The following is a 19,509-nucleotide window of genomic DNA, read 5'->3' as shown; positions in this document are numbered from 1 at the left end:
ATACTTAGTGCTTATTATGGTCATTGTTTGAAGATGTGCATTTCGGCTGTACTCTTGCAATTTTTATGGAGGTTGTAAGTTTGACATACCTGGACATGACAGAATCTGTGTTCTTACAGTTTTAAATGGATTGACATGGTCATGATATAAAGATTTGTATTTAAAAAATCACAGGAAAATTTAGTTTTAAAGAGTGGCCATCTTTAAAATCTTGCTTTTACTATTCTTTCTGAGTGATTGGTGATATCAGCACAAGGGTGTCACTACAACATTTTTTAATGTCTCGTTGGTGCTAAATGAAAATGGAGCCAATCTAACATAAAAAAAAGAACAGCACAGCAGCCATCTTGAAAATCTTGTTATCTCTACTCTTACAGAATGAAAAGTCATATTGGTATGAGATTTTCACTAGATGACTTCTTATGATGTCTGGTTGGTCCTAAATGAAAAGGTATATGGTGCTGCCGAGACATCTTGAAAATCATGCAAATGTGGGTTTTTAACTAAAAGATTTCTTATCATGTGTAGTTGGTCTTGTATGAACATGGTGCTGATCAGAAATCCATTATGGCCACCGCAGCAGCCATCTTGAAAATAATCTTGTTATTGCAGCTTCTCCTCAAAGGAAAGTCATATCAGCCTGGAGTTTTCACCAAAACACTTCTTATGGTAGTTGGTCTTAAATCAAAATTGTACCATTCTAATATCCAATATGGTCACCACAGTAGCCATCTTAAAAATTATCACTATTCCACTTAGATTGGAAGTCATATGAAGATTGATTTTTCACCAAAAGACTTCTTGAGATGTCAAACTGGTTCAAATGAAAATGGTGTAAATCTGAATAGACAGTATGGTTATTGTGGCAGCCACCCTGAAAATCTTGTTATTGCTACTCATCCTAAATTAAAGGTCATATCATCATGGGGTTTTCAGCAGAGGTTCATTATGATATCTAGTTAGACCCAAATGAAAACAGTTGCAGACCTGATCTCAAATACAGCTGTCACAATGAAATAATGAAACGTTTTTACGTATTCCTCAGAATGGATGGAAATTTGAGAATGGGGTTTTACCAAAAGTCTTCTAATGGTGTCTAGTTAATTCTAAATGAAAATGGTGCCAAATTTCATACAACATGGCTACCAGAGTGGCTACTTTTAAAATCTTATCACTCAAGAATATTAGAGATGGTTTCACCACCCATAGTTTAAAAGAAGAAAATGGTCTTGTCTTGAATTCCTGAAAATACTTTCCAGACAGTATATTATTGATCCTGCAGCTGAATGCAATGTAAGAAACTTTACATTCATTCATCCCATAGTCTGTTTGGTCCTAAATAAAAATGGTGGCAAAGTGGCCATCTTGAAAACCTTGTTACTGCTTGTTCTCATGGGGTTTTCACTAAATGGCTTCTTACGATATCTACTTTGTCCTAATTTAATGCTGCTGCTTGGGCATCCATTATTGTTGCCATGGTGATCATCTTGAAAATATTGTTATTAGTTATTACTTCTCCTCCAGAGTAGATGATGGCATATTCATGGTGTTTTCACTAAAAGACTTCTTTTGATGTCTTGTTGATCATAAAATGAAAATTATGCCAGTCTGACTAATAATATGACTACCACAATAGCCCGTTTATAAATCTTATCACTACTCCTCCTAGATGGCTGGTCATATCAACATTGAGCTTTTGCCAAAAAAGACTTCTTTCTTCATCTAGTTTGTGCTAAATAGAAATGGTGCCAATCTGACATCCAATGGCCACAAAAATCTTATCATTGCTCCTCCAGAAGAGAAATTCATATCAACATGGGGTTTCCACTGGAAGATTTCTTATGATGTCTTGTTCATCCTAATTGAAAATGGTGACAAGTTGATACCCAATATGTCCACCACAGCAGCTAATTTGAACATTTTGCTACTGCTGAAAAATATCAGTGGTTTCAACACTCCATAGTGTATTATAGGTGATATGAAGCAGGTGCAACTGCTCCAGTGAAATTGTAGCAAACACATGATTGGAAGATAAACAAGGCTGTTTTATTTGAATATACACATGACTGGAAGATAAACAGGGCTGTACCATTTGAACATACACATGATTGGAAAATAAACAGGGCTGAACCAATTGAATGTACACATAATTGGAAGGCTGTTCCTTTTGGAATATACACATAACTAGAAGATAAATAGGGCTGTTCCATTGGTATATTCACATTATTGGAAGAAACACATGGCTGTTCCATTTGAATATACACATGATTGGAAGATTAACATGGCTGTTCCTTTTGAATATACACATTATTAGAAGATAAACAGGGCTGTTCCATTTGAATATACACATGGTTGGAAGATTAACAGGGCTGTTCCAATATACACTTGATTGGAAGATAAACAAGGCTGTTCTATTTGAATATACACATGATTTGAAGATAAACAAGGTTGTTCCATTTAAATATACACATAATTGGAAGATAAAAAAGACTGTTCTGTTTGAATATACACATGGTTTGAAGATAAACAAGGTTGTTCCATTTGAATATACACATAACTGGAAGAAACACATGGCTGTTCCATTTAAATATGCACATAATTGGAAGATAAACAAGGCTGTTCCATTTGAATATACACTTGATTGGAAGATAAACAAGGCTGTTCCATTTGAATATACACTTGATTGGAAGATAAAAAAGGCTGTTCCATTTGAATATACACATGATTCGAAGATAAACAGACTATTCCATTTGCATACACACTTGATTGGAAGATAAACAAGGCTGTTCCATTTTGAATATACACATGATTTGAAGATAAACAAGGTTGTTCCATTTGAATATACACATAATTGGAAGATAAAAAAGACTTCTGTTTGAATATACACATGGTTTGAAGATAAACAAGGTTGTTCCATTTGAATATACACATAACTGGAAGAAACACATGGCTGTTCCATTTAAATATGCACATAATTGGAAGATAAACAAGGCTGTTCCATTTGAATATACACTTGATTGGAAGATAAACAAGGCTGTTCCATTTGAATATACACTTGATTGGAAGATAAACAGACTGTTCCATTTGCATACACACTTGATTAGAAGATAAACAAGGCTGTTCCATTTGAATATACACATGATTGGAAGATAAACACGACTGTTCCATTTGAATATACACATGATTGGAAGATTAACAGGGCTGTTCCATTTGAATATACACATGACTGGAAGATAAACAGGGCTGTTCCATTTAAACCCATGATTAGAAGATAAAAAACAAGGCTGTTCCATTTGAATATACACATGATTGAAATAGGTCAAGTCTATCTGCAAACTGCGTAGACCCAGATCTAGCATTGCATAATGCACTAGCAGATCTGGGTCTGTGCAGTATGTTAGGAATGATCAGTAGAACATACTAAATAGACCTTGATCTGCTGGCATATTATTTGATGACAGATCAGGGTCTATGTTGTTCACCATTGTACTGGACTTACAAGTGAGTTTATATGACACTAAAGTGTGTATCAGCATTGTCATGTAATTGCATTTATGGATCTTAAATATATATAGAAATTGTAAATGTAATAATAATATAGTTTGACCAAAGCCTATTCATTTCTGATTCTCTAATGACCAGCAGGTTAGTTGTCATCATTAGAATGGCAGCCAAGTACTTAATTGGGTCAAGATAAATGGACATTGGGTCAAGGTAAGTGAACACTGGGTCAAGATAAGTGGACATTGGATCTAAACATTACCAGTGCAAGATATTATAAATGTTTTCATCTTGACATCAGTTGGTTTATAATGAAACATACCTCTTGTTTGACCGTGTCCAAGATTTTCCACATACTATAACATTGATTTTGCTATATGCATTTTTTGGCATGTTGATTACATGGAAGTGAGTTAAATACACTTTTTGCCAGGGTTGAAGTTATTCTTTGTTTTTGTATTGGGTCTTAAATTCATGGTTAGCAGCAATGCATGAATCCTTGACAGTCCATACCACATGAAAATTGGTATCCCACAAAAATCAGTAAATTCATTTTACTATTGATTGTCTGTTGTAGGATATATGGTGAAACACAACAACATGGGAAAAAGAGTACTTTTTGGTGCTTTATTTTGCAATAATTGAGAACAAACATATTAGAACACAACCTAACATTTGTAATATATAAACATTAAAACACAAAATCATACATGTGTAAATTGTAAGAACACTATTCTGCACATGACAAACTACATGTATAAAAATGATCAGCAATCAAGTGACTCAAAATTTAAGTTTTCGAAGGTAGACATGATGTACTGGTAAATACATACATTTGTGTGGTTATATTCTTGTATACTCTCATTAGAATGGTACACCAGTATACAAAAGGCTAAACACCAGCAAACAGTAGCTAAGAATCTTAGGCCCCAAAAATAAGTTTGTTTCCTATTGCTGTTTTAATTTTTTTAAAAACATTATATATATATATATATATATATATATATATATATATATATATATATATATATATATATATATATATATATATATATATATATATATATATATATATATATATATATATATATAATGTACTAAGTGCTTCAAGCACTGGGGTAAAGCAGCATAATTAGATGCACAAATAATTTTTGGGAATTTAAAAAAATGAAAAACTAAAATATTTCAAAAGTTTCACCTGGGGAGAAATAAATACTAGAATTGGCAATGAAAAATAGGGATGGTTGGATGATTGGACACACTTTGGTGGTGGGGGGCCTAACCATCTTGGTGACTATTTTTACCAGTCCATTTTCAAAAACGTTTCTAATGATATGAATTTATTTGGGGATAAATTTTGAGTAGCCATTGGTAAAAATAGCAAAATTAAATCACTAACAAACATTTTATATCCATTTACTGACATCATTGCACAGTTGATAATGATTTTTGTGCATAAGTAATGGAAGCTGATGTTATACTGCATAAAATGGTGCTATGGTGGGGATGGGGGTTTTATGGCACTGAAACATGAGTAGGTTATTTAGACCTGAGGCAATCAGAGTAAAGTGCATTTGCCTAAGAACACACGATAATAGCCAACCTGGGTTTATTTGATGGTCAGAATCAAGCTTGTACCCTATTGATTGAGAGTCTCTCATGCTAACCACTGGGCCAAGGCCATAGAGCAAGCATCCTATGTTCATTTGATTCTAGTTGTAATTTTTGTGCATACAGTCATGACAGTCGATTAAATCCATGCATCTTGGCATCAGACCCATAAATCAGCACTAATTTCAAACATCACAACTTCATTCTTCATTTTGAGAAATCTCATCTTGGTTAAATGTGATGGAACAGAAATCTATATGGCAATAATGCTTATACAGTGATGGCTTACAATAAACTGTTCCCAACAGCTTACAATAAACTGTTCCCAACAGATACATCATATTTTTCGCTGATGAAAAAATTAAGTAGAATATAACCTAAAACAGGTTGTTTGTGGATTGGAGTTTTGTGGCTTTATTGTCATTTTTAATGACATGATATGCTCTACACTGTAGCCAGTATATTTTTGGGAGGAAGAACTTGAAAAAACAAGCAACCCATGGAAAAAAATGAAAAACAGAATAGAAAATTTCAAAAATATTGCTTTAAAAAATCATAAATAGAGCCAGTACAGTGAAGTCTGTCGTTAATGACACTTTTATATAAATGACACCTGTATATGTTGCACATTTTCTGAATCTACCATGAAAAATCATTATCTAGGTGACCTGTATATATATAAAGGATACCTGTCTAACATGAACACAGGACATATATTTTTTCAAAATGTATTTTTTGTGCAAATTCACAGGTTAAAATATATAGGGCTTGTTTTTCAATAGTACAGGATGAATTATGTACAGAGGAAAATAAAAATTCTTTTTATTATATGCCAGTCTAGCTCATGAAAATGTAGCTTTAAACATTAAACTACCTTATTAACCCTCCCCTTCGCTCCCCTCCTTTTTACACTCACCTCAATTTCAGTCCTATTCATTGGCTGATCATAAAAATATCAGTGATTTAAGGGAATATTTTATCATGGGTAACCTAATTTGTTACAGTAAATTACATTTTTGATATTTTGTAAATTGTTTTACTCTCTGTAACCCAAAGCAAATTTGAGTGATTCAGCAGACCAGGTGTTTACAGTGTAATACAGGTGACATAACTTCATAGAGAAGCAAACAGTGGCAATTCAGATATATTTGATCAAAGGGAAATATAAAACCTCAATCCATGCAAGGTAATAGAGTTTCCATTCATTCATATACTTCAGAAAATGTTGTTGCTGGGAGTGTTGGCAATAGTCAAGCATAGCATGACATGTTGGAAAATGTTTTGTTTTAAACATATTTTATTGTCACAATAGAATACAGTGAGATTGGGAAAATGTTGTAGGATATATTTGTTAACAGGAGTATAATTTTTCTGTATTACAGACTTAATTATATAAAAGAGACATATTCTTTGTGGTCATAAATGACAAACTACATATATAATTTTAGGACTTGAATGAATATTACATTTTTACATCAATAACTCTTAAGATTCAAGCTGAAGGAGATTTGTCAGAGACAATAGAACTTTTGTTTTAAATTATGCATACAAGTTGAAGTGCATCTTAAACTTCATATGAAGTACATCTGTCTATAAAAGATAAATTGTTATTGTTCCTTTATTGCTCTTTTGTAGACAGGCTTCCTCACAATTTGTTATTTACATTATAATAATCAAAATTTAAAAAAACATTATTTCATCAATTTGGACCTTTTGCCTGTGATGGCTTAAATGGATGTACTGCTGTATGAACTCATTTATAAGTCAAGTCAAACTGCAAACAACAAAGATCCTGATCAGCAGTAGCATAATGCTCCTGCCAGTCAGAGTATTTTATTTGTTCTCCTGATTATTCCTAACAAACTGCACAGACCCAGACCTTCTGGTGCATTTTGTGATGGCAGATCTCAATCTGTGCAATTTGCAGTTGGACTCAACATATAAGTGAGTGTATATGGTATATATACATGTTTATAAGTCAGATTCAACTACAAGGAACATATACTCTAATCTGCTGTCATATATATATATATATATATATATATATATCATTCTGCTGGCAAATCAGGGACTGTGTTGCTTGTTCTACTGATTACACCTGACAAATTGCATAGGTACAGATCTACCAGTGTATTACATGATCATCGGGGTCTGTGCAGTTTTGAGTTGGATCCAATATTTATGAGTTAGTACTGAGAGTGACAGAAAAGACTTTCACTTTCCTGGGATGACAGTTTTTAATTTTTTTTGTCCTACATTAATTTTTTTAAATATTTGTATGGTTTGTAAAAGTCTTATCAAGTGACATGAACATTTTTTGAGCAGAAAACTTTTAATATGTTCAAGGCTACTGTACTGGAAATGTTTCCAGTTCCAAAATATTTACTGTGTTGAAGCAAACTTTTTAAAACATCTGGGACTGCTATACTAGGAATGTTTCCAGTCCCAAATACTTTATTTAATGGCAAGAGTCCACAGAGTGCCATTATGTTAAGTGATGCATAGCGCAGAATTGAGACAAGTCACTTAACTGAAGAAAATGTTGTGTGTTTATTTTCTAGTATGTATGAGGGTTAGGAGTGGTGCCAAACTACATGCTTCAGTGACATGGTTACTAAATTAAATTGATACATACTAAATGAGAAACAGTGAGAACACAGTGTTAAACTCTTTAATATGTACTGTTTTGCAGAGAACCATATATTGATACATACACAGCAAGTGCATAATTCCATTCATTTGTCTCATACAACAAGATTGCAGGTTGGGCTGCCAAGATAATGAGTTGCTAGTTATGATGAATTGTCAGTCAAAACAAGTGCACATCAATATTTTTCGGTACAGATTCAATAACTTAGTTATTACATATTTTATACCAAATAAAGACTTAACATTATTTCATACGCCAATATTGAAATAAAGTCCATCATGTTAAAACTAAAAAATTAGGATTTTCATGATTCCATGAATGGCTTTAAAACACCTCATTAATTGTAAATACTCACTGGATGAATCTCATTTGTGTTTCAATGTGACATCATATAAAAGCTGTGACATAAGTGGAACTGTTATGTTGCATTGACAGTAGATTTTCATGGCAGCAAAATTGTAGTACTCATCCTCATTTTGTTGATGAAATATTCATATTTCATTACACGTAATCATCATTGTCATTATTTGGACACAATTTTTTGTTTTCAGAGAAGGAGTGTATTTTCTAAGACACAAGCAGCTCTTGACAGTTCCACTATCATTGTTGATTTCATTTTCTTGTCAGTAAAATTGTCATTCAGTTACCATAATAACCACAGTTCTCTCTCTTATCTGCATTGGACACTGCCATCCACAATGGCATCACTTTGAAAATTTCTTCAAAAATATAAAATATGGTTATGATTTTGTTTTTGATACCATCAGCATCTCCATATGCCATGTTGTCTAAAAACAAATGTCCTATTTAACATCGTTGACAACTGTATATGCAAACATTCAGCAGCAGTATGGCCACGTGAGTCATCCACTTTGGGAAAATTGAAATGGCTAATTGAATGTGAAGTGAATGGGACTTGTTTAGTATATATTGAAGAAGATAAGTATATTCCATTATGCACCAGGGTCATTAATCATTGTTTAAAATAGTCATAGAAAAATCACCATTTTACAGATCCAGACAAGCAGGTGATCTTATAAGCAGGATGCCATGCACACACATACACATGTGCTTGGGTATGTTTGAAAGTGCATTCAGATGGCACATGGAATTCAGAATCTTGAAAATGGATCAAACAAAATGTTTAACACAGAACCAGCTGAAACTCTGATCTGTGCAAGGATACAATTTTTTTTAATATTGAGATTGTAACATTTTCAGATCATGTAGTTTCCGCTAATGACTGTAAACCAATAACTTTATGGTAGAGAAGTGCTCAAGCACAAGCAACATATAATACCCAATCAGAATGTTTAAAAACCTTAACTCCTAATATCAAGGACACCTGCTTATGCATGACAGTATTCATGAACCTCTCAATTTCACTTCCTGTATATTCTATGTACAAGATGGATCCAACTGCAAACAATAGAGACTTGAGCTGCCATCACATTGTGCATTAGCAGATCAGTCTAATTTGTTTGTTCTACTAATTAGTCATAACAAGCAGAATAGACCTTGATATTCCAGTGCATTATGCAGTGGCAGATTTTGGTACATGTTGTAGGATTAGATCTATAAGTAGATAAACACAGTATATATTTAGTATGTGTATAAATCACACAGCTACAGAAGGTAGAAATTTGTTATGGTTCCTTGAAAGTCCTTTTACGGACTTTTTTAGGTTTTTGAAGAATTCTTTTACAAACTCTAAAACTTGTATATATCAATGAATAGCAAGTTTGTCATTTAATTTTTTCGATTGGTTATAATACTTAAGCTTATATTTGGAACCTTCCTTTAGGAAATTGACACTTTTCTAAAATACTAAACTTGGTTCTCTAAGCTTAAACTTCAGAACAGGGCCAGGTTTCTAATTTATTAGTCCTCAGAAAGATTCTTGTCCATTTGTTGAAGGTTTCAGCTCTGATTTACAATGAATAATTGCCTTAAAGGCAGCACGGAAATCACTCCTTAGCCAACAGTAAATAATCGGGTTTACTGCAGAGTTGCACATGGCCAGGGTTAGGGTAAAGTTTTTGATGATTTCTATCACAACACGGGAGGTTGGAATGTATTTTAGGAAGCTGCAAATCAGGAATGGAAACCAGAAAAGGAAAAATAGGAAGAAAATCAGGAACATCACTTTTGCAGCTCTTGTTTCTCGCGTTGCTTTATCTCTCAGGCTCAGCTTTTCCACACGCTTTTTGTTTCGATGGGCTTCTCTGAAAATTTGGATGTACATGCAGCTGGAGGCAAACAGGCAGGTGAAGAGAATAATGGGTACTGTGAAAATGGTGAATGGCATTGGAAGGACAGTAAAGAAATCACAGATTATCCCATCTTTCCAAACATTTACCCCTATAGATGGCATCACACTGATGGCGATGTTGTAGATCCATATGATGAGGATTAATTTCATAATACGTAGTTTGGTCATCCAGCTTGTATAGTATAAAGGATAGACAACAGCAACATAACGATCAACTGTGACAGTTGTCAAACTCATGATTGACCCACTTAGGCTAATCAGTACAGATCCACACTTGACCATACAGGCATACTTTGCATTTTCCACCAGGCTAATATGCATGTAAAAGAGGACATACACGGGAACTGTTGGAGCTGCTACAAGAGAGTCTGCCACAGCAAGACTTACAAGTAACATATTCATTTTGGTTTGCAATCGTTTGAACTTGGCAACAGATATGATGACAAGTCCATTTCCAAACATAATTGCTGGAGCTACAATGAGCAGGATAACTGCATTCACCAAGTCACATATTTCTTGTATTCTTGTGATGTGAGCTGTTTCTGGTACTAGATTTGTAATATTTTTAAATTCAGTAAAGTTTGATTCACTGTCATTAGTTTCAGAAAATGAAAATTTACTTTCATATGTGAAACAGATAAGCTGGGTAGTATTCATTATGTTTTAATTAATTTTCGTCAAATTTTTATTATGTTCAGACTACATAAAATGCAGAGGAACATTCAACAATAAGTTAAAAACTAAAAGGTTTCTGGAGGAACAGCTTCTTTCCAAAACTTTCAAAAGAAAGTATGATTGCTCCACTGACACTGTTTTTATTTAAATTTTCAACATTTTGTCCAAAGTAAATAAAGTGTACGCACCTCCACAAACTTTTACCACTTTCCTTGCGAACGAATTCTTGAAAAATAGTCACATATAATTTGCAGAGTCAAATTCTTTTAATTTTCACTCACTCAAAAATCCTTGAAAATCACTCTTGAAGAAGCACAGCTGCAACAGGTGTCAATTAATTTGAGTTACTTCGTATGTATTGCATGTCATCCCAGATCTGGCACAAATTCTGTACATTATGATTGAGAGGAAGATGCTGCTATACCAGATCGAATCCAAACCTCACTGAAATAGTCAATAAAATATTATTTAAGCTAATAATCATTGATTGGTTATCCAGGTAAATTCTTTTGGACTTGGCCCTGTTGTTTCTAGTTAATGTAACTCCCACCTGTATGTTTGCACAAAGTTGCATATTAGTAAGGTGCGCTATGTAATATATTGCACTGCATTGTTTGACTTGAAATTTTATCCTAAATTTATCTGTGCTTTCCAGACCATAGCTATTTAACTGGTGTGATTTATTGAGAGCCACAGAAGTACAAAATGAAGAGATTCCATTAACACTCTGCCCTCTTTATACCTTGAATTACAACTTGACATGCAATGTTTATTGAAGTCTGAAGAACTTGGTTCAATGTAATAGTATAGACACAGAATTCTATTGATACAAAATATATCAAAATGCAGATCGGAACATTTTTTAATGGAAAAAGGCCTTCATACAACAAATATCTATAATACATTAATAAGTGGTAGATATGAAATGGATGGCTCCATAACTCTCTAATATTCCTGTCTTTTCATTGTTTCTTATTACTGCTTAAATGCAATATGTATATTCCTGCTTAAATGCAATACATCTATTCCTGATTAAATGCAATATGTCTATTCTCACTTAAATGCAATACATCTATTCCTACTTAAATGCAATTTGTCTATTCCTGCTTAAATGTAATATATATATTCATGCATAATTGCAAATGTCTATTCCTGCTTAAATGCAGTGTCTGTTCCTGCTTAAACACAATACTTCTATTCCTGCTTAAATGCATTACATGTATTCCTTCTTAAATACCATATATACTTGCATATAAGCCAAATAATTTAGGAAAAAGTAAAGGCTTTGAAAAAGGGGGTATGTGGCAGCGGCTTATCCACAGGCCAATGTCCAAACAGAAATTTTTTAAAGTCTTTTTGTTGACTATTGTAATGGATGTAAATCATGGGACATGAAAAAACATTCTTTTTCCATGTCCTAAGACATATGCTTGTAAAAAAAATCATTTTCAGTGTCCCGACACTTATTAAACTGTTATAAAGTAATATGATTGATTTTGTTATTATTTTGTATGTGCATACTTTCTGATTTCTCCAACACGAAATTAAATAAAGGTAAATATAGACTTCATAATTCGCTGGCCAGTTGAGTTTACCCGGGAGACCAGGCTCAACTTAAAGCCTTGTTTATTCCCAAACATATTAGATGCAGATTTTGCTTTATTCATTGTTTATTCATTGTTTTGACCAAATTACATTCTTCCAGATAACATTTCAGCTAGACCTTAATAGCTGTTTCATTTACCCTGGTTGTATATCCCACCGTATTTCCTTATTGTCAACTCATAAGGCATTTATTATTGTTAACTATGAAAAATGTATTCTGAAATAGTTTTTTGAGCACACTTATGATGCGTGGTATGTATTTTCATTCCTTCTTTTATTTTTTTTATGGTAATTAACGTTCGTATAATAATAATAATAATAATAATAATAATAATGAGGACTTTGTATAGCGCCTAATCTTTAGAAGCTCTAAGCACTTTACAACTTTAGACAACACCTATAAGATAAGAAACATAATAATATTATTACAAAAACAAACAACATGAAATTAGATAAAATTAAAAACATGCTGAGAATATTTCAGGTAGGAAACATTATTAGGTCTTTAAGTTTGTTCTTGCTGTCGAAATAAGTGAGTTTTGAGAGCCCTCTTGAATGTGATCACTGTGTCTTTGTGTCTAAGTTCAGTGGGCAATTCATTCCACATTGCTGGGCCCTGGTATGCAAAAGAACACTGTCCATATGACTTTGTTTTCATACTTGGAATAATGAGTATACGATTGTCAGAAGAGGAGCGTAAGTATCTTGCTGGTGTGTGCACATGGGTGAGGTCAGATAGATATGTTGGACTAGAGTCCGACAGTGAAATGTAGCACAGAGAACAAATTTTGTGTTTGATTCTGGATCGAATGGATAGCCAGTGTGGGGTACAGAGCAGCGGGGAGGTGTGCTCTGATCGTGGTACTCTAAGTATGATCCGAGCAGCTGTGTTTTGAACTTTTTGAAGTTTCTGGAGTAGATATTGAGATGAACCAGACAGAATTGAGTTACATTAGTCCAGTCTTGAAAGTACTAATGAACACACAAGTGTTTTAGTGGCATCAGTTGAAAGATATTTGCGAATCGAGCTGATGTGTCTCAGCTCAAGATATGCAGCCTTGCATATATGTTCATGACATGTTGGTGCAATGTGAGAGTACTGTCCAGAGTAACACCTAGGTATATTTAGTACAAAAATGCCAGATGTTCACTCTTACAAGTTTCTTTGATGGGAATGGCGCTATAGCATATAGTTGCAGCATTCATAGTGATCATTATTGTGATTGAAAATAATTGTCGACAACTTTATTGTTGTGGTTTATTTTTTGTTCTGGTTTATTTTCTGATTTTTGTATTGTTGAGTTTTAAAATTTGTTTGGCTTGAAAGATATTTAAACTTTACATTCTATTTAATGAAGAAGCAAATTCTTTCTGGTAAAGAAATATATTATTTCATCACAACAATATTCACAGGTGAAACAACAGAACATGGCTTCCATGGGTTGCATGCAATATATCTAAGTATGTAGGACTTTGATGTTTTTTTTAGGAGAAATGAAAATCGAAGACATATAGAAATATCAGGAGTTCTATGTAAAAATCTGGAGAAATTATTAAATTGGGAGGTAGGAGTGGAGCAACCCCAAAAATTGGGATTTATTTTTTTCTCACAGTGTGAAAGTTGACAGGTCTGCTGTAATGTTGCTTACATCAAAGCAAACTACAACTCCGCTTTTACAGTATTAGTATAATTTTCAAAGCATTATTTTAGAAACTTCATTATTCTATTTTGGAGATATCATTAAAGTTAGTGCAGTGGTGCCCATGATTCGACTCTAAGGGGTGCACTCCATTCAGCGAAATATACTTCATTCAGTATGTGTTCAAACCTACAATGTAAATGCGGTGGCACAATTATGTAAATACGTTTAGTAGCCTAATTACGAGCATTGAATCAAACCATATTGTTTGTTCGTTGTGTTGTCATACTGGGATCATATTTTAATGAGTTAGGTATTTACAATTTCAAGGCAAAATAAAAATGTAATTACTGGTGCACTGATATAAAATATACAATGCAATAATGCATAAACAAACAGTAATTGAGTCAAAAGAGAGAGGTAGTGTTACAGCAACTTGCGATTGCTGAATTCTCGTCATTTGATCAAATTATACACAAAATCTAAATTAGGCAGAAACAATATAAAAAAAACAGAAAATTAAAGAAATTACTTTTCAAACAAGTTTATACCATTTCTTTTTAATAATCATACATGCCAACCTCAAGATAAGTATACATGTAATTTTTGTTAATATAAGTTTGCCTAAATAAATGCATTTAGAACTTGCCGCATGCATAATGTGATGTCTTGGAGTTGTGGGTCAGCTTATATGCGGGTCATCCACTTTTTAGTGTTTTTACCTATTCAGTTTGGGGGGAAAGGCTTATACATGAACAGGCTTGTACGCGAGTATATACGGTATGTTTATTCCTGATTAAATGCAGTATGTCTGTTCCTGCTTAAATGATATATATATATATATATATATATATATATATATATATATATATATATATATATATATATATATATATATATTCCTGATTAAATGCAATATGTCTGTACCTGCTTAAACGTAATAAGTCTATGCTTCGGCATATGATTTCATCTGATTTGTAAAAAACAATCATATTGAAAATCAACTGAATGTGCCAAAGCTGTGTATCATATTTTCAAGCTCCTCCATTTGTTTCTTCCTTAAATCCCTTCTATGTTAAGAAGCTTCTCCCCTGTGCAGCTGACCTGGTCATAAGGCCTTGTGAGTTGATTGTATGTCCTCCATTGTCTGTTAGTTGTCCACTTGTCAAAATATCCTTTTTTCACTCTGTAGACCATATTTTTGATCTACTTGTTTTTATCAAATTTGGAACATACATTTATCATCAGTATCTTGAATCAGTTCAGATATGAGCAAGATCTGTGCATATTTTTATTGTAAATGTCATCTTGCTTCTGATGAGCAGAGCTTAATAACAGTCCAGAAGGCTTGGAATATATGCTTTTGTAATCAAGATCTTGGAAAAGTTTGATAATGAGCAAGTTTTGTTTTTTGTGGGTTTAGCATCATTTTAGAACTTGGTAATCTATAAATAGTGGCCAGTATGTTTAGTACAGGAAAATCCCAGGAAGAACCACTGACCCATGGAAAGCTACTGGTAAGCTTTCTCACATATCTATTTTGCAGAGTCAAGACTCGAACTAATGCAGACAGAGGTGAGATGTTGGAGTGATCTGTAAAGGTGACCACCTTGACCACTTGGCCACATGGTGCTCCCCTCAATAATGAGCAAGATACACACATAGAAACACACATTTTATTGAAGATGATTTTGCACCAGATTAATTGATACTGTTACCACTCATGAGTCTGTTCTGAATGCACTTACATCATCAAGATCTCGGAAAAGTTTTATCAGTAGCAAGATGCACATGTATTAATAAATTGACCTTGCATTTGATTGGCTGAGGTTGTTATAGATCTGTAGGCCATATAATATTTCTCATAAGATGTTGAAAAAATGTGGAATATAGGCTTGTATGATCAAGTTCTCGACAAATTGGACAGAATTTTTCCGTGGTGGGAAGCCCTTTCAGCTCTGAATAAATAATGCTGATCTATCATCAGATATAGCTGCCATTACTAAAAACTGACATACTTTTTTGAAGGACTTTTTCTCGAACACTACTGGACAGAATTTCAACCAATTTAACAGAAAACATCCAGGCATGAAGGCTGTTTAGATTTGTACAGATGATGCTTAAAAGGTACTGAGTACATCCATCATTGCTAAAACAGAAAAACATTGAAACATCTTTGCCTAAAATGGCCAGATAGGATTAGAATTTAACCAAATTTGACAGAAAGCATCCTGGCATGATGGTCTTTCAAGTTTGTGCACATGATGCTGATCCATTGCTAAAACTTTAAAACCTTTAAATTACATTTTCTCAAAATCATGGGACAGAAGTTACCAATTTGAAAAAGCATTCATACATGGAAGCCTTATAAGTTTTACATATGATTTTTTCTACTCATAATGGTGATCTGCCATTAAATATGGCCACCATTACTAATAACAGACATATCTTTAAAAGACTTCTTTCCCATAGACTGCTAGACAGACTTTGACTACCTGGTCAATCTGACAAGAAAGCCTTTTAAATTTCATTAAATTGTGATGATCTTTCACATATCACCTATATTAAATAAATTAATTAAATTACCTTAAATCAACTCCTCACAAGCTTCTGAATACAATTGAACCAAAATTTGACAAAAACCACTGTGGCAAGAGGATATTTCATATACAAATTATTCTGAACTGCATTATTAAAACAAAAAAAAACTTAAAATTACTTTTTCTTACAAACTGCTCAAAAGAATTTAACCAGATTTTACTATAAGCATGATAACATAAAGGTCTTTTTCTAAGTTTGTACAAATTATACTGGTCTTATTCATTATTGCCATTGTTATTTAAAATAGAAAAGCCTTTAGCGACCTTTCAATAACCAGTCAGCAGAGATTGACCAAATTTCACATACAGCATCATGGTTTACCACCATTCTAATTTGCACAAATAATGCTGATCTGTAAATAAAAAGGCTGCCATAACAAAAATGTATACAAACTTTAAATGTCAGAATGCATCATACTAACCCGGATTTCATGGCCAATGGTTCATTTTCACAGATGTTAAGCAGGTAAACATGTTTGAGTGATGCCAAATGTGTGATTCAGGTGTTTGAAGTATCAAAATTTGAATATGCTTGGTGAGCAGTACAAGTTTAGTAATTTTAAAAGATCGGATCAGTTAAAGTCTATTAATTTTAAAAGAATGGAACAGTAATTTGAAAGAATAGAGCAGTTAATATCTTTCAGTTTTTTAAAATATAAAATACATAGAACAGTTTAATTCTATTAAATCTAAAAGAATGAAGAAGTTCATACCCAACATTTAAAAAAAATAATTGAGCAGTAAAAGTCCTGTAATTTTAAAACAATGGAGCAGTTCAAACCTAGTAATTTATAAAGAATGGAGTAGTTCTAGATTAGTAATTTTAAAAGAACAGAGCAGTTCAAGGCTAGTACTTTGAAAAAAATGGAGTGGTTAAGTCTAATTATCTAAAGGAAATGGATCAGTTAAGTCTAGTAATTTGAGAAGATGTTGTTGTTCTAGGGTTTAACGCCATTTTTCAGTACAAGATAGGCTATACATGGCGGCCAGTATAACTGGTGGAGGAAGAACCCTGGAATACCCAGGGAAGAACCACCAACCCACGAGAAGCTACTGGCAGGCTTTCCCATGTATCCACGCTAGCCGAGCTTTGGACTTGAACCCATGCAGACAGAGGTGAGATGGCAGTGATCCGGAATGGTGAGCACATTAGACCACTTGGCCACTTGGGGCCCCGAATAATTTGAGAAGAATGGAGTAGTTCAAGTCTAGTAATTTGAGAAGAATGGATCAGTACAAGGCTAGTAATTTGAAAAGAATGGAGTGGTTAAGTTTAGTTATCTGAAAGAATGGAGCAGTAAAGTCCAGTAATTTGAGAAGAATGGAGCAGGTCAAGTCTAGTAATTTGAGAAGAATGGAGCATTTCAAGGCTAGTAATTTAAAAAGAATGGAGTGGTTAAGTCTAGTTATCTGAAAGGAATGGAGCAGTAAAGTCCATTAATTTGAGAAGAATGGAGCAGTAAAGTCCATTAATTTGAGAAGAATGGAGCAGTTCAAGTCTAGTAATTTGAGAAGAATGGGGCAGTTCAAGGCTAGTAATTTGAAAAGAATGGAGCAGTTCAAGTCTAGTAATTTGAGAAGACTGGGGCAGTTCAAGGCTAGTAATTTGAGAAGAATGGGGCAGTTCAAGGCTAGTAATTTGAGAAGAATGGGGCAGTTCAAGTCTAGTAATTTGAGAAGAATGGAGCAGTTCAAGTCTAGTAATTTGAGAAGACTGGGGCAGTTCAAGGCTAGTAATTTGAGAAGAATGGAGCAGTTCAAGGCTAGTAATTTGAAAAGAATGGAGCAGTAAAGTCCAGTAATTTGAGAATAGTGGAGCAGTTCAAGTCTAGTAATTTGAGAAGAATGAAGCAGTTCAATCTAGTAATTTGAAAAGAATGGAGTAGTTCAGTGTTGTAATTTGAAAAGAATTGATGAGTTCAAGTCTGATACATTGAAAATGATAGAGCAGTTTGAGTTCATTGATTTGAAAAGATTGGAGCAGTTTGACATATGAAGTTCTGTCAAAGTATTATTACTGGATGTTCTGTAACTTTCATAGTTGGTTTTATATTATAACACTAATGAAATCAAATTTTAACAGAATTTGAAAAGAACAGAGCAGTTAAAGTCTAGTAATTTCAAAAGAACAGAGCAGTTAAAGTCTAGTAATTTCAAAAGAACAGAGCAGTTAAAGTCTAGTAATTTCAAAAGAACAGAGCAGTTCAAGACTATTAATTTGAAAAGAATAGAAAAGCTCAAGTAATTTGAAAAAGAAAAAATCAAGAAGTCGAATCTAGTAATTTGAGAAGAATGAAGCAGTTCAGTGTTGTAATTTGAAAAGAATGGAGTAGTTCAGTGTTGTAATTTGAAAAGAATTGATGAGTTCAAGTCTGATACATTGAAAATGATAGAGCAGTTTGAGTTCATTGATTTGAAAAGATTGGAGCAGTTTGACATATGAAGTTCTGTCAAAGCATATTACTGGATGTTCTGTAACTTTCATAGTTGGTTTTATATTATAACACTAATGAAATCAAATTTTAACAGAATGGATAATCATAAGTCTAGTAATTTGAAAAGAACAGAGCAGTTAAAGTCTAGTAATTTCAAAAGAACAGAGCAGTTCAAGACTATTAATTTGAAAAGAATAGAAAAGCTCAAGTAATTTGAAAAAGAAAAAAAATGGAACAGTTCAGGTCTTGTAATATGAAAAGATTGGTCCAGGGGCAGTTCAAGTCTGATAAATTGAAAATGAAAGAGTAGTTCAAGTTAATTGATTAGAAAAGATTGGAGCAGTTTGATGTATGAACTTCTGTCAAAGGATTATCACTGGATTCAGTAGCTTTCATAGATGGTTTTATATTTAGTAAACTAATTACTGATATTATACATATGCCCTCATTATTTCCTACTACTTAGTGTTGAACTTCCTTTTGACTGCCATGACTTGACAAAACTCATTTTGGCATATGA

The 19,509-nt window shown here is 33.3% G+C and overlaps 2 protein-coding genes across 2 annotated transcripts in view; one reads left to right on the top strand and one right to left on the bottom strand.

The window, feature by feature from the left end:
* The window catches only part of LOC149788944 (E3 ubiquitin-protein ligase RNF123-like), a 173,108-nt gene that overhangs the window by 116,801 nt on the left and 36,798 nt on the right, over window positions 1-19,509 (top strand). The window lies entirely within an intron of this gene.
* Window positions 7,138-11,374, bottom strand: LOC149788945 (adenosine receptor A2b-like). The gene has a single exon (XM_089975087.1). It carries the CDS (start codon window positions 10,689-10,691, stop codon window positions 9,651-9,653), a length of 1,041 nt encoding a protein of 346 aa, XP_089831213.1. The 5' UTR covers window positions 10,692-11,374; the 3' UTR covers window positions 7,138-9,650.

The sequence above is a fragment of the Sinohyriopsis cumingii genome, chromosome 11 (genome assembly GCF_028554795.1).
Source record: "Sinohyriopsis cumingii isolate HCF-2022 chromosome 11, ASM2855479v2, whole genome shotgun sequence".
NCBI classification, from domain to species: domain Eukaryota; kingdom Metazoa; phylum Mollusca; class Bivalvia; order Unionida; family Unionidae; genus Sinohyriopsis; species Sinohyriopsis cumingii.
The sequence above is the reverse complement of the archived record's forward strand: the minus strand, read 5'-3'. Positions and strand labels throughout refer to the sequence as shown.

What these genes read in the sequence shown, in the direction of transcription:
- LOC149788945 (XM_089975087.1), bottom strand. Translation starts at nt 10,691, where the DNA reads ATGAATACTACCCAGCTTATCTGTTTCACATATGAAAGTAAATTTTCA.